The following is a 16,306-nucleotide window of genomic DNA, read 5'->3' as shown; positions in this document are numbered from 1 at the left end:
AAATTACTTTTATGATCTTTTTTTTTTTTTAACCTATAAAGTGAACTAACTCCTCTTATATTTTAGGGTATTTTGAAGATCAGGCAAATTGATGCATATGAAAGTACTGTGAACATGAATATGGCTGTAGGGTTTATTAAATACAAGATAGTAAGGGGTGTGTCAATTTTGTTTCACAGATTGACTGAGATAATAGCCAGTGCACCTAAGGGTGAACTACTGAAGAGAGTTCTTAACCCATTACTTCGTGAGTAATCCTATATAGAGCAATGAAGTGTTTGTAAGATAATATGGTTTCTTAGAAATATATGTAACACATTGAAATCTAGTTCTAGTAGAAAATTAGAACAACGAAAGGAGTTTAAAATGATCTTTTGAGTAAATAAGTGTTTATTTTCAAGGAAAGAGAAATTTGTTATACCATATGAACTTTGACCTTTATGTTACGTCTTATTTAAAAGCAATACAGTTATGTAAACAAACTATGTTATCTAGCACTTGAGCGCCAGCTGTAGTTTTCTAAGAAATCTTTTTTTTTGTTTTTTTCAGTGTCCGTCTTTTTGATTTAATAGTCACTTAGCTTGGTTGGGCTTTCTTTGTTTTGCTTTTTGTTTTTTATCGGTGAGTCTCAGGGCATTCCAAGGTCTGCCAGGTGCCGCTGATAACCAGGGTAAAGATAATCTAATCAACTTTTACACTTGAGAAAATCATCACTTATCCCTATACTAAGGAATCTGGGGAGGACATATGAGAAGGCAGGTACCATTGATTACTACAGGAGTTACTGTTTAGAATGCATTAAAAAAGTTATCTTTAAAACTTTCCATCTGTTAGTACAGCATGTGTAAAATTTGTACGTTTGGATTTTTCTGTTTCTTTATTCTGTTAATATGGTGTATTACATCAACCAGTTTTTGGATGCTAAACCAACCTTTCGTTCCTGGTTTATAATCCTTTTTATACGTGGCTAAATTCCATTAAATTCCTATAACTTTTGCATTGACTTCTACAATTTTATTGTAGTCTCAAATTTTTATAAATACTTGAACTGTCATTTCTAATAACATTTCAAGATAGGTAAACTAATTGTTATTTTCACTGGCTACTGTTATTGAGTAGATCATTTATATTGGGGTATACATTAGTATTTTGAACGTGAACTTTTATAGGGAAATACTACAAAGAATATCCTCTGCTTTTATAGCCTGTGGACCAGCTCTCATTGAACACTGTCTTATAGAAAATGGATTCTCTGGCAATGTCAAAGTGGATGAAAAATTTGAAAGTAAGGGTATGTGTGCATGCTACAAGTTTTGCCCATTTTTATTTCATTTTTTTAAACCTATGAAAATTATTTCTGGAAAAAGTAATAAGTGAGTGGGTAGTTCTAGACTTAAAAACATTTGACCTGTTAGTGTTCTATTCATATGGTATTCCTGACTTCCTACTCTAATGTGATGGCTTTATCCGTAGTAACATGCAGTTTAATCTCTTGACCTACATTATTACCTTCTGATTTTAGAATATTCTCCGTCCCTCCCCCTAAGTTTTGGAAGGGGTTACTGCACTTGAGACAGCCTCTGGTACAAGGCTTGAAGGAGTTGAATTATTCACCTTCAGACTCAGAACCTGAGGGGCGTCTAGAAGTAGCGTTATTTATGCATTTTAATTCTGTAAGTGCTGTGGTGTGACTTTATAATGAATTAGGCTTTTGTAACTACTTAAGGGAACCTAAATTAACTTCCAGATTAGGATAATAAAAAATTAGAGGAAATACAAGGAAAATGGAAGCTTTGGTCTTTGACAAATTTTTATCTGCAGATTCTCATGTAAAATGAAAAAACAGTCATTCTTGATATTTATATTTTGGGATTTATATCACTTCTTAAGGTTTAGGGATCATTTTTATGATGCACAAATGCACAAATGTAAAATTTTTTGTGCATTTAAAAATACAAATTGAATGTTTTAAGTGCATGATTTAGTTTCTGAAATACATGAATTTAGTGCAATCCTGTTCGAAATGCCGACAGGTGGTATTGTTATTTTTGCTATTGCACTTCCTTTTTTAAATGAATCTGATAGGTGCAATAAAAAGCATACAAAAATGTTCAGGAAAACTCTGGAAAATAATAGTAATAATGGAGTATAATCTTTTCATAAATTAAAATGTATTATGAAGCTATAGTAATTAAAAGTTAAGTTTTGGGAGAAGGAATACACAGAATAAAGAATTCAGAAACAAGCCCAAATATATATGGCAATTAGCATATGAACAAAGTGGCTTTCATATCATGAGGGGAAAGATGGATTCAATAAAAGCTATTGGGACAACAAGCTGGCCAAAATATATTCTTATTTAATAAACTGATTATAAACATGAAATAACTATATTTAATTTTCTTGAACAACTTGTATTATTTCATAAGCACTTTCTGTTTTCTACATAGATGTTTAATAATAGTTATGGACAGTTGATTGGCACTCCTTTTTTCCTTTCTTATTCCCCTATTAGATATTGAAAAAGTACTTGTTTGTCTTCAGAAAGCAGAAGAGTATATGAAAACAACATCCAACTTCAGTGGAAAGGTAGCGCCACAAATACTTATTGTATATTGTTGATGTTTTACTTATTTAGATGTTTAGAATTTAAATGTTCATTGAAGGATCAGTATATGTAAACTTTTTGTTGTAATTTGGAAATTTAACACCTGTAATATGCTTATTCTAGGGTAGTTTTTTTTAATTGCTCTTGGTTTCTGATTTTTGTTCTGTTCCTTAAATCTTCTATAAAGTACTGGGTCAAGACAATATTGGCACTCCTGAAAAGTTGAGGAATTTGAAAATATTTCCTCTTAGGTTGATTTAAGAGAGAGAAGCACATCTTAATTTGCCAGCACTTTCCAAAAATTTACTGATTAACATCTTTTTAATTATTAAATATCCTCTGAGTTACCTCATATCTTGTTTTTCTTCCCTATTCAAAGTATATAACTTTACTTACAAAAAACGTTCAGGAAAAGTTCTGATTAATTACAGCTAAATTCACTCCAAATATACCCTGCACCCAGTTACTAAAATGAATTAAAATTTCCTACCAGCAAAGTGAACCGAAGATTTTTCTGCTGGAAGTAAGGTGCTTTTGGCTTTTTTAAGTTGCAGAACATCTGAAAAATGGAAAGAAAAAAGCAAAATGCACATGTATAATCTCACCACTTTATCAAATCATTAGTTTTCATTTTCTTTATTCCGTTTTTTTCTTGTTCATATGAATAAGTCAGTATTTTCTGATGGTACTTACTGAGTCTTAAAGACATCACTTTGAGAAATGATACAATCAGTAGACAAATGCTGATTGTTTATAACTAGAATAATTTTGTAAGTTAATAAAATTAATATCATTCAAGGAAAGTAAATCTGTTAATTATGAATGGGAATTAGTTATAATGTTGGATTTTTGTAGGGGTATATCATTCAGAAAAGAGAAATAAAACCAAGCCTGGAAGTAGATAAACCAACCGAAGACATACTCACGTAAGTATGTAGGCATGGGTCGATTTGCTTTGGGTGTTTATTAATCTTCCTTTCTTTTTCTTTTTTTTTAAATAGATTTATTTATTTTTGGCTGCATTGGGTCTTTGTTGCTGTGCGTGGGCTTTCTCTAGCTGCGGCAAGCGGGGGCTACTCTTTGTGGCAGTGCGTGGGCTACTCATTCCGGTGGCTTCTCTCGTTGCGGAGCACGGGTTCTAGGCGTGCGGGCTTCAGTAGTTGTGGCACACGGGCTCAGTAGTTGTGTCTCGCAGGCTCCAGAGCGCAGGCTCAGTAGTTGTGGTGCACAGGCTTAGTTGTTATGTGGCATGTGGGATCTTCCCGGACCAGGGATCAAACCCGTGTCCCCTGCATTGGCAGGCGGATGCTTAACCACTGCACCACCAGGGAAGTCCCTATTAATGTTCTTGGTAATTATGTTTTACAGGTATGAGGAATTTCATCCTTTCTTGTTTTCTCAACATTCACAATGTCCATATATAGAATTTGAATCATTTGACAAGGTGGGTTTTCTGATTCTGTTTTTTGACCAGTTAGCATGATGTGAGTTGTTAAATTAATATCAACTTGATTTGATTGAGAAATTGAAAGTATTTCTGCTTTACAATCATTATGAATCTGGACATTAAAAACCAGTGCAGTCACAGATACAAACTAGTGGAAATGTTTGTTGTTTCTTTATTTCAAGATGAAGGACCAAAGATTTGAACTTAATTTGATTCCTGACTGCTTAGCTATATAATACATTTACTGGAAATCTACTCAAGTTCTTTGAGTGGTGTTATGAAACATAATGGACCCTAAAATTCTGTGTATGCAAGTTGAAGCAGAGACCGTGTTTGTGTGGTTTTTTTCCAGCTAGTTGATTGTCTTTTTCTTCTTTTGATAAGGCCGTAGATGAATTTTATTCCAAGATAGAAGGTCAGAAAATAGATTTAAAAGCTTTACAACAGGTATGGTGTTATTAAAAACATTTATATAAACCAGCTAGCCTTGAGTGTGGTTTGCTGGGTAGGTGATGCTCTCATACAGGAATGGGCAGCCTTTTAGAAGTGGTTTGGGAATGCCCTGATCTCTTGGTATATTAATAAAGGTCCAGGGGAACTATCAGTGTTTAAAATGAAATACGCTCATTTGCTCCATTAGAATACCAAATATTCTCTAAACCAGAAAATACAGTGGGAAGGAGGCCTATTATTTATTCCCTGGTATAATTTACTTTATTACAACAACCCAGAGCTTCTCAAACTTTGCTGTAAAGGGAATAGTGTTTCAAAGAGGAGATTTTTAAATAGGCCAAAGGAGAGGGAATGGTTTTCTCTATACAAATAAGTATATATTTGTTTATCATTAAACTGTTTTCTTTTTTAAAGTGGGCTTTTGAACTAAGTCTTTAATATGCTTTGCATGTATCATGACTCCACAAGGAGGGTTTAATATGCTGTGTTTTGTTTTCCCAGCTCATTTGACCATGTTTGGGGAGCTTTTACTGCAGAACAGTTTTAGAAAATGGCCAAAGTCACGCTTGATTCGATTTTTCAGAAATATTCATAGAATCTTAAAATATGTGTGCAAAAACTTGAATTATGTGAATCTCTGTATCCTCCCCACCTTGGTTGTAAAAAAATTAACAAGAGCGGAATTTCAAAGCAAGTGGGTCACATGAGTTACATAGTGTGATTGCCACATGGTGGCAGCACTTTAGTAAGTAAACAGATATTTAAGAGTAACATTGAACCCCATGTACATCAAAATACCCGTAAATTATTTTAGTAACTACTGTGTGTTCTTTTAATAGTCACCATTCTTTTTTTTTTTTTTTTTTTTTTTTTTTTTGTGACATGTGGGCTCAGTAGCTGTGGCTCATGGGCTGCAGAGCGCAGGCTCCATAGCTGTAGCGCCCGAGCTTAGCTGCTCCGCAGCATGTGGGATCTTCCCGGACCAGGGGTTGAACCCGTGTCCCCTGCATTGGCAGGTGGATTCCTAACCACTGTGCTACCAGGGAAGTCCCGTCACCATTCTTATAACTTAAATATTTTTAATATTACATCCAGCATGCAAACATTCACTAATTGGTGATGCTGTTACTAGTGTTACAAAATTAGCCCCACATCAGTAACCTTAATATGTAAGTTCCGTGTGATAGAATGCTATACAGCCATCCCTCGGTGTCTGCAGTGGATTGTTCCAGGAGCCCCTGTGGGTACCAAAATCCAAGGATATTCAAGTCCCTTACATAAAATGGTGTAGTACAGGGAATATAGTTAGCCTCCCATATCTGCAGGTTTTGTATCTGCAGGTACGGAGGGCTGACTGTATAAAAGTTCATATAACTACCATGAGCCTTTGTGTTGTTAATTTAGGAAGAAGAATACTCTGTAAAATACTAGAAATAAGGCTGAGAAAATTAAAAGCAGCAATAAAATAAAAGGAAGCTATTTTAGGAATTAATGCTAAAAGTGCATTCCCCCAGAATTTAATGTCATAGGGAAAAATGTCTTGAATTCTGCCTGCTTGAATAATGCAAGGGCAGTAGGGCATATCTTACATACAACGTAACCTGTAATCAAAATACCTTCCTATATAGGGAATGGGATGTGGATGGTCAGGAGAGGTAATTTTGGAACATGAAACACTTCGGGGTAGGATAGACCTGGGGAGGTGGACTATGGGGAAATTTAGCTAGTTAGGTAACAACATCGAGGGGGCAGAAGTAGGGGTGGGATAGTGAGTTTCAGGAGGTAAAAGAGAGAAGGTACAGAAGGTAGAAGAAATCTAATTTTTAAAAACTCTGTTTTGTTAACAAAAGGAAAAACAAGCATTGAAGAAATTAGATAATGTCCGAAAGGATCATGAAAACAGATTAGAAGCTCTTCAGCAGGCTCAGGTATTATGTTTAGCTTTTTCAGATACTTTTTCAAAAATGGTAACTTTGGCATTGTAACACATGTTTTTGGTTTATTTCATAAGGAAATAGACAAACTTAAAGGAGAGCTTATAGAAATGAACCTACAAATTGTTGACAGAGCCATTCAGGTTGTTCGAAGTGCTTTAGCCAACCAGATAGACTGGACAGAAATTGGGTTAATTGTGAAAGAAGCCCAAGCTCAAGGAGACCCTGTTGCAAATGCAATCAAAGAATTAAAACTACAAACAAATCATGTTACAATGCTGCTAAGGTAAGTTTGATTCTTAGTTAAGCAGTTAGTGTTTGTCTTTATTTTGCTATTTAATTTTTCACTGTATTCATTGAAGTTTTTTTTTATTTGGAAATTTATCTTTGAAAATACAGAAAAAAATTAATTTACATTAAAATAATGCAACTATTTAAGTACCGTAAACCATTTATAATTTCCTTGAGAAAAAAATTGAAAATAAAAAAGTGATGTCATTGACATTAGTGAAATACTATTGAATATTTTTAATAGAAATCCATACTTGTTATCAGAGGAGGAAGATGATGATGTTGATGGTGACATCAGTACTGAGAAAAATGAAACCGAACCACCAAAAGGAAAAAAGAAAAAGCAAAAGAATAAACAACTGCAGAAGCCTCAGAAAAATAGGCCATTGCTTGTTGATGTTGATCTCAGCTTGTCAGCATATGCCAATGCCAAAAAGTAAGTCATAAATTTAAGTTTTTATTTTATTTTATTTATTTGCCACGCTGCATGGCATGTGGGGTCTTAGTTCCCTGAGCAGCGTTTGAACCCGTGCCCCCTGCATTGGAAGCACAGAGTCCTAACCACTGGATCACCAGGGAATTCCCATAAGTATAAATTTTAGGTATAATATTATCTGCAATAAATCTGTTAGGGTATTAAGGATAAGAACTATCATTATTTTGACTGTATATTCTTTGAGGTGAAATACTTTTTTAAAAGTATTTAAAGTTGTTCTTGATGATTTGTGAGTCTGTAAAATTAGAAATAACGTAAATCGAAAACTAAAGAATAAAGATTTTATCTAAAATTAAAAGATGTATTTTTCTAGGTATTATGATCACAAGAGATATGCTGCTAAGAAAACACAGAAGACTGTTGAAGCTGCTGAGAAGGTACTTAATGTTTCTTAGAATGAATGTTAATTGTTTTTCTCTGCTTTATTAATGGACTTAATTATTTCTTCTCTTTAAATGAGGTTTTCAAATTCAGAAATACCTTTCAAACTTAATTTTGCTTTAAATGTATGCATTTCCAGTATTTATTTTCTCCCCTAACCCTCTCTTCCCCAGGTCTCTATCTCAGTAATTATCCCTTTTTTGCTCAAGTTAAAAATGTTGGAGTCATCCTGGACTCTTCTCATATCCAGTCAATCCTTTTAAATAAAAAATGAAGTCATTTCTCTCTGTTCAACATCTTCCAGTTTCTTCCCATCTTACTCAAGACACCTTAAAGCCTGGATCAGGTAGGGAGGCCTATCTGCTTCCCTCTGATCCCATCACCCACACTCCTCTTGTTACACACTGTTTCCAGCCACAGTGGGATCTTAAGCTATTCCTACCTCAGTGGCCCATACTGCCTTCTCAGGGCCTTTGCACTTGCTCTTTCTGCCAAGAATATTCTCCCCTCAGATTTTTCATGGTTTGATCCCCCTCATCATTCATGTGTCTACTTAAGACTATCAGAGAGGCCTTTCTTGACCACTCGTAGTAAAAATAAAACTACCTCAATCACTCCCTTTTCACTCTTGTTTTTCTTTTTTAAAAACACCCATCCCAACATATGTTTATCTGTCTTCCCTCTAGAATGTAGATTGCATGAAAGTAGGATCTTTATCTGTTTTATTCATTGCTGTGTCCCAGTCTCTAGAATATTGCCTGAAACATAATCACATTAATATCTGTTAAATGAGTGGTCTTCATGACTTAGCTCTCTATCTGCCTCTCCAACCTCATTTACCCTATGATCATACTTGCTGGTCAAGCTGGCGTTTTCCTTCTGCTTACAGTGCTCTTTGTATTCTTTGCCTTGATAATTCCATTAATCCTTCAGGCTTCAGCCTAAACGCCATTTCCTCAGAAATACCTTCTTTGACCATAATCAGTTATAAATTAGGTTCCCTTGTTATACTCTCGTAGCATCCTTTGAAACATTTACCATGTTTATTTGAATAATTACGTGTTTTATATATGTCTCTTCTCCTAGACCCCAGTGGGGTAGGAAGTAGAAACTTTGTCTTGTTCATTGTGTGTCTCTGACATCTAACCCAGAGTCTATTATATAGTTGCACTGAGTATATGGTAAACAGATGAACTCTTTTTCATTGTAGGTCTTGAGCAGATACTTGTATACAAATCATTTTAATATTTAAGGCCAAAATTTCTTCATTTTATTACTTTTTAAAAAATAAATTTATTTATTTATTTATGGCTGTGTTGGGTCATCGTTGATGTGCTTTCTCTAGTTGTGGTGAGTGGGGGCTACTCTTCATTGCGGTGCGTGGGCTTCTCATCGTGGTGGCTTCTCTTGTTGTGGAGCATGGGCTCTAGGCGCACGGGCTTCAGTAGTTGTGGTGTGGGCTCAGTAGTTATGGCTTGTGGACTCTAGAGCAGAGGCTCAGTAGTTGTGGTGCATAGGTTTAGTGGTTCCACAGCATGTGGGATCTTCCTGGACCGGGGATCGAACCCGTGTCCCCTGCATTGGCAGGCGGATTCTTAACCACTGCGCCACCAGGAAAGTCCCTATTTTATTACTTTCATGTGTGTATGGTGTGTGTGTTTAGATAGTGCCATTTGTGACATTTAAAAACCCATTTCTTCCCCTGTCATTTACTTGGTGTTATTTAAGTAAATTTTCAACAGATTACTTAAAAACTCTTTTCTTACGAATAGGCGTTCAAATCAGCAGAAAAGAAAACAAAGCAAACCTTAAAAGAAGTCCAGACAGTTACCTCTATTCAAAAAGCAAGAAAAGTATATTGGTAAGTATTCTACCTTTTTAAAATACATTTTTTCTTTCTATCAAAATTATACATGCACATTATTTAGAAAATCAAGCAGTTCTACAAAGCTTGTTAAAAAACCAGTAACCCCGCAAACTTTTATCCCTACTCCTATTGTCTCCTCTCCCAAGGAAACTTTTAGCTCTTTTAGCTGAATCTTTTGATGTATACCTCCATTTCTCTTAGTAATATATTGCTGCTTCGTAATTTTTCTGTTTTACACTCTATTAATAACTTCCCACTATAAAGCAGAAACTAACACACCATTGTAAAGCAATTATACCCCAATAAAGATGTTTAAAAAAAAAATAAATAACTTCCCACCTTGGAAAGTGAAGATTTTTTTTTTTTTGCGGTACGCAGGCCTCTCACTGTTGTGGCCTCTCCCGTTGTGGAGCACAGGCTCCGGACGCGCAGGTCATGGCTCACGGGCCCACCCGCTCCGCTGCATGTGGGATCTTCCTGGACCGGGGCACAAACCCGTGTCCCCTTCATCGGCAGGTGGACCCTCAACCACTGCGCCACCAGGGAAGCCCGAAAGTGAAGATTTTATTCTTTCCATTTGTGCTCCGTTACATACACACACATCACCTGGCTTCTCAATATACTTACAGCATAATTTTGTCAAGACTGATGTTCTGTGTTAACATTATTATGAATATTTAAGTTGTAATCAGAGCTGGATCATATAGTATTCTGTTTTCCTTTCCTGCTCAGTATTTTACCTTCCCTGAAGTTAATAATTGTTTCATTTGCTTTCTTTTTATTTTTGTTCTTGTTATTAGCCATGTCCAAATTCGCTTCCAAGTGTGTTCAAACATATTGGAATTTTATCAGTATCATCTTCTTGCAGAAGTCTTTCCTGGAGCTTTTTGACCTACTTTGTTCTAGATTGGTTACTGTAAGCATTTTAAGATCTCCTTTTTTTTATTATCCTGGAACTTCTCTGTAACCTCTCTCTGTGTTGTATCTTCTGTCCTGAATCTCAAACTTCCTTTTTCTTTGGTTATGGACTATGTGCTCTAGAAGCTTCATGAAAAGGGGTATGTAGAAGTTAAAGTTTTTGAGGTGTCCAATGTATAAAAAAATTATTTTACTCATAAGAGTTTGGATAGGTATAGAATTCTAATTTGAAAATATGTTTCCCTCAGACTTTTAAAAAGGCATTGTCCATTGTATTAACTTCCAGATTTGATCTTGAGTTTTCTGTCATTTTGATAGTTGCTGTTTTAATAGGAAACTTGTTTTTGCCATTCTGTAAGCTTCTAGATCTTTTTTTTCTTCCTCTCAGTTTTCCAAAATTTCACAGGAATATAGGTTGGTGACGATGTTTTTATCCCTTATGCTGGATACTTTGTGGGCCTTTTAAATTGGAAACGTGGTTTGGAGAAATTTTCTTGAACTATTTCTTAGAAAATTGCCTACCTTCTGTCTTTTTTTGTTTTGTTTTCTTTTTCTTTCTTTCTAGAAGTCTCATGGTTTACTTATGGGACCCCTCCGCCCCTTAGCAGTCCTATTGCATTGCATTTTCTGTTTTTCAACTTTTTGTTCTATATTCTGAGATTTTCTCAACTTTATCTTTCAATCCTTCCATTGAATGTTTTAATCTTTTATTTCTTCCTATCATGTTTTAATTTTAAGCTGTTTTTGGAATGTTACTTTAAAAAACTTACTGCTCTAGTTTCTTTATAACTGAGAATAGTTTTGATGTATTACATTTTATTTAGTATCCTTTTCTTGCAGGTCTGTCTTCTCCAAGTTTCTTTTTTCTATTTGTTGGCTTTGTCTCCAGCGTTCACTTGTGTACGTCTGGTGATCCTTGACTGTCTACTCACTTTTTATAGCAGAACATTAAAATGGTGATTGGAAGTTCTTTGTGGGTTGTTGGACTTGTAAAATGATCTGTGTGGGCCATCTGTGGAACCCTTGAAGTCTTTAGCTTTTTGCCTTTTCGGCTGGTCTCATTTCCCACAAAAGCTTCTTTCTCTTCTATTTGTAAAGTGAAGACCTGGCTATCACCATTTTGGGAGCTCAGTGGAAATAATAAGCTGGAGAGTCTTAGTATCCAGTATTTCATACATTCACTTAATTGCCCTATTTTACATATATTATCCCTGCTTACAACTGTGATACGTTTCCCCTAGTCCAGAGATCCTCTTTGTACCCTTTTAAAGAATTAATTTCTAACTTTCCGTTAGAGTGTTGAAGGGGAAGTTAACCACCGTGTTCCGAGCTGGAAAGATCTAGGGAAGTGCTTACTTCTTGATAAGATTTTCAGCCAGTTCTTCTGTTTTTAAACCTCATCTTAAACCCTATTTCTAGCAGTACCTGTGCTCTTTATGGGTCACACAGTGTAAGTTGATTTGTCTCTTGGTTTTTTGCACCGTCAGCTCAGGATTCAGCTTCTTGAGTCTGCTCACTTGTTCATTTATTTCCCAGCTTTCAAAATTTTGTTGCTTTTTTCTTTCTCTCTCTAACATCTCTATTGATGAATATGATTGACCTGTAATTTTCATTTCTCATAATGTTTTTGTTATCTGTTGGTACAAGGTTATATTATCTCATAAAACAAATTGGAAAGTGTTCCTTTATCAGTTGTCCTTAAATGTTGATGGAAGTCACCTGGAGTTTTCTTCATGGGAAAGTTTTTCATTACAGATTCAAATTCTTTAGTAGATAAAAGGACTACTCAGATTTTCTAGTTTTGGTTAGCAATGTTTTTCTAAGACTTTATCTATTTTGTCCAAAGTTTGAAATTTATTGGCAAAAAGTTTATAATATTCCACTTTTTTTTTTTTTTTTGGCCACACCGCATGGCATGCGGGATCTTAGTTCCCTGATCAGGGATCAAACCCATTCCCTCTGCAGTGGAAGCATGGAGTCTTAACCACTAGACCACTAGGGAGGTCCCTCCACTTAAGTTTTTAACATCCCTAGAATCATTAATTACTTCTCCCTTTTCATTCAAGAATTATTTGTGCCTTCTCTCTTACTTGATTAATCTGACCAGAGGATTTTCAGTAGTATTAATATCATTAAAGAACCAGTTTTTGACTATTGATCTCCAGTATTATATATGTGCCTTCTATTTTAATAATTATTTTCATCCTTCTACTTTTCTTTGGGATTTATTTGCATTTTCCTTTCTGATTTCTTGAGACAGAAGCTTAGTTCATTGATTTCTCCCTTCCCCCGGCCTCTTTTCTAATATATGTAATGCAGTGAATTTCCCTCAGCATGGCTTTAACTGTATCGAAAAAGTTTTGTTGTTTAGGATTTTCATTATCTTTCATGTCAAGATATATTCTAATATCCATGGTGATTTCTTCACTCATGCATTATTTAGAAGTATATGTATTACTGTCCAAACACATGGGGGTTTTTGGTTATCTTTTTGTTACTGATTTTTAGCTTTATTTGCGTAAAAGAGGTGATATTCTGAATTATCTCAGTCATTTGGTGTTTGTTGTTGAAACTTGCTTTATGGCCCAGTCTATTTACGGGCAGCTTTATTTATAAATGTTTCATATATAGTTGAAAATAGTGTCTTTTCTACAGTTACTGAGTGCATTTCTCAATATCAGGTCATGTTTATCAATCATGTTGTTCAAATCTTTGGCATCTTTATAATTCTCTTTTTAATGCTTGTTTTCCCAGTTACTGAGAGAAGTGTGTTAAATATCATACAGTTTGGATTATCTGTTTCTCCTTTTACTTCTGAACTTTTGCTTTATATATGTGAGGCTATGTAATTAGGTGATACAAATATAGAACTGTTATATCATCTCAGTGAATTGAGCCTTTTATTAATTTTAATGAAATGTCCTTTTATATCTATTTTTTCCATCTGTGTGAGATGTTAAAACTGTATAAACTGTTCTTTGGTTAGTATTTGCATGGTATTATCTTTTTCCATCATTATGTTTCAACCTTTTTATATCCTTATATTTTAAAGGAGTATATATCATTGTTTTTTCTCCAGTCTGACAGTCTTTGCATTTTACCTGGAGAATTGACTACATTTATATTTAATATAATTTCTGATATATTTGGGTTTAAATCTAACCTTCTTACTGCTAGCTTTCAGTGTGTCTTATTTGTTCTGTGTTCTTTTTTGTCTTCCTTGTTGCTTTATTTTGATTAGTTGGCTTTTTTTTTTTTTGGCCTGTTAGTTATGTATTCCTCTGCTAGGATGATTACAAAATACATCCTTGATTTATCTTTCACATTCTTTTTGTCCTTGTGGGTTTATGTCTTTTTGCAAACCTCTTTACCATCAATAGGGAAGTGGTTAAATCAGTATAGTACATCCATTCAGCAATGAGGAAAATATATTTTTAAGTGAAAAAAATATGCAGAACAGTGTGTTGTGTCTGAAAAAGAGAAAAGGTTTAGAATAAGCATTTTATTTTAGCTTTTGTATGTATAAAGAAACTCTGGAGAGGGATACAGGAAGCTAATGGCCAATTGGTTAGTAGCAGCTGTGGGAACTGAAGAGATGTAGGATCTCTCACTATACTTTTTTATGTAATTAAAACATTTTTTGAACCATGTGTATGTATTGCTCAATAAAAAATCAGATTAGAAAATAGGAATAGAGTCCTTTTGCTATTATATTTTGGGAGCTATGAGGAAGTTTCATTTAATGCCTGTGCTCAATCTATCATCTTTAACCAGAAATTTTTAAATTCTAGGTTAAATCATAAAAAAATTATCTTGTGAGTCATATGTAAAATAGGAAATATTTATGTGCATCTCATTTTCTAAATGTCATACAAATATACACTCTTTACTTTTTATTGTGGTGGTATGTATTAATCATGAAAACCCAAGTTAATTTGTTTCTTGAGAAAAGTTATAATTTTACACTTCTGACAGCAATTTGTGGTTTTTAGTATTTTTTTTAAACTGTAAAGAATATCATATATGTAAACATTCAGTTGATTGAGGACAGAATGGGAAAACAGCTTTTCTTTCTCATCGGTGGTCCCAAAGCCTATCCAGTGCCCCACTGAAAGAAAGCTAAACCTAGGGACCATGTGACATTTTATGCTTTTGCTTTTTGTAATTCATTGTTACAACGTCAGTTTAAGAAGGCTGTCTATATGGGAGGGAAATAAAGGAGAGCATATTTTTTAAGCATAAAATTTAATTGTTTTCTACTGAGACTGTCTTAAGAATATCCTAGGGCAATTTGTATTGCAAGTTTTCAGTAAAATTCAGCTTGATGTCTTAAGAAATTAAGCCATCAAGTTGTCTTAACCTTCACAGATAGGAGAGCTTTCTGTTTTATTTTGTTTGTTAAAAGGGCATGAATTCAGGCAACTATGAAGGGAAAGAAATGTTAACTTTTTTCTTTAAAATTTGATAGGTTTGAGAAATTCCTCTGGTTCATTAGCTCAGAGAACTATCTAATTATTGGTGGACGAGATCAGCAACAGAATGAAATAATTGTGAAAAGATACTTGACACCAGGTAGGTAAGATTAAAATTCTGAAGAATTTTCTTTTAAGTAACTGGATTGGTTATCTCAATATTAGGTGTAGATTTTTATCTTGTACTCCTTTGTTTGACAGATTTAATTGGTAGAAAGAATTTCATGGTTTATGGTTTGTTGAATATGTGCTTTGACACTTGATTCACATTTTACGTGAATATCCCTAAAGTAGTAATGCCGAGCTAATCTGTAGTATTAGATTTTTGATTTTCTACTGCATTAAGAAAATAGCTTTCAATCCTCCAAAGTCATTGTAGATCAGATTTTTAAAAGCTTAATTTTTCAGTGCTGAAGTTTGTGACCATTTTTCACTTTTAGAAGCAGGACTTAAGTGCTGTGTTGTAAGGCCTCTCGTTTTTTTTTTTGTTTGTTTTGTTTTGTTTTGTTTTGCGGTACGTGGGCCTCTCACTGTTGTGGCCTCTCCCGTTGCGGAGCAAAGGCTCCGGACGCGCAGGCTCAGCGGCCACGGCTCACGGGCCCAGCCGCTCTGCAGCATGTGGGATCTTCGCGGACTGGGGCATAAACCTGCGTCCCCTGCATCGGCAGGCAGACTCTCAACCACTGCGCCACCGGGGAAGCCCCTCTCTTTTTTTTTTGTTTGCCGATAACCACCACTTCACTGTGGCTGAACCCTCAGTGTGAGTATCAGAAATCAATAATCAGTATCAGAGCTAATCTGATGTCTGGATCTGAGGATCCAGAACCAGGAAAGAAAGCAACAGGGTTAGGTTACATGGTACCCAGGGCTTGGTCTCTGTCTTCTCTAACTTTGTTCATTGTGAGCTGAGCCTTTCATGGAGCTGTGTGGGCTTTGCTCTTCTTTGAGTTTCAAATCTCAGATGAACTATCCATGGCAAACAACGGCTGCTCATTTTTTCTGTTAGAAACCATGCACTTTACTTTTCCCTAGTTGACCATTCATTGCTGCATTCATCTGTTTGCTCATTTATTCATTTGTTGCTATTACACACTTCAGAATAAAACTAGAAGTCCTCATTGTGGCTTACAAGGCTCCTGACTTCTTCTCTAGCCTCATTTCTTACTTTCCTTCAGTCTGGCTTCCTGGCTGTTTGTCACATTTGTCAACCATCTATGGTCCTCAGGACCTTTGCACTTGCTAGGATGACTCATCTCTATGTGTCTCTCACCCATCATCAGGCTAGCCTGGGCTTGCTTATATGGTAACTCAGCAAATTTCTGAGAGAAAAAGAGGATGCATACAGCACCTCTCAAGGCCTAGGCTGGGAACTGGCATTTGGTCACATCTGCCACATTCTGCTGGCCAAGGCAGGTCAAGGCGTCGGCCCACATTTGAGG

At 35.3% G+C, this 16,306-nt stretch overlaps 1 protein-coding gene across 1 annotated transcript in view; it reads left to right on the top strand.

Moving 5' to 3' along the window:
* NEMF (nuclear export mediator factor) overlaps nucleotides 1–16,306 on the top strand; it is a 53,744-nt gene that overhangs the window by 14,996 nt on the left and 22,442 nt on the right. The window contains exons 6-17 of the mRNA XM_032624573.1: nucleotides 180–247; nucleotides 1,205–1,291; nucleotides 2,516–2,589; nucleotides 3,464–3,534; nucleotides 3,977–4,052; nucleotides 4,440–4,502; nucleotides 6,359–6,436; nucleotides 6,520–6,728; nucleotides 6,978–7,169; nucleotides 7,543–7,606; nucleotides 9,383–9,471; nucleotides 14,864–14,967. Coding sequence (XP_032480464.1) covers nucleotides 180–247; nucleotides 1,205–1,291; nucleotides 2,516–2,589; nucleotides 3,464–3,534; nucleotides 3,977–4,052; nucleotides 4,440–4,502; nucleotides 6,359–6,436; nucleotides 6,520–6,728; nucleotides 6,978–7,169; nucleotides 7,543–7,606; nucleotides 9,383–9,471; nucleotides 14,864–14,967 — 1,175 coding nt within the window. The remainder of the gene's footprint in view (nucleotides 1–179; nucleotides 248–1,204; nucleotides 1,292–2,515; nucleotides 2,590–3,463; nucleotides 3,535–3,976; nucleotides 4,053–4,439; nucleotides 4,503–6,358; nucleotides 6,437–6,519; nucleotides 6,729–6,977; nucleotides 7,170–7,542; nucleotides 7,607–9,382; nucleotides 9,472–14,863; nucleotides 14,968–16,306) is intronic.

This window comes from Phocoena sinus, chromosome 2 (assembly GCF_008692025.1).
Source record: "Phocoena sinus isolate mPhoSin1 chromosome 2, mPhoSin1.pri, whole genome shotgun sequence".
NCBI classification, from domain to species: domain Eukaryota; kingdom Metazoa; phylum Chordata; class Mammalia; order Artiodactyla; family Phocoenidae; genus Phocoena; species Phocoena sinus.
The sequence above is the reverse complement of the archived record's forward strand: the minus strand, read 5'-3'. Positions and strand labels throughout refer to the sequence as shown.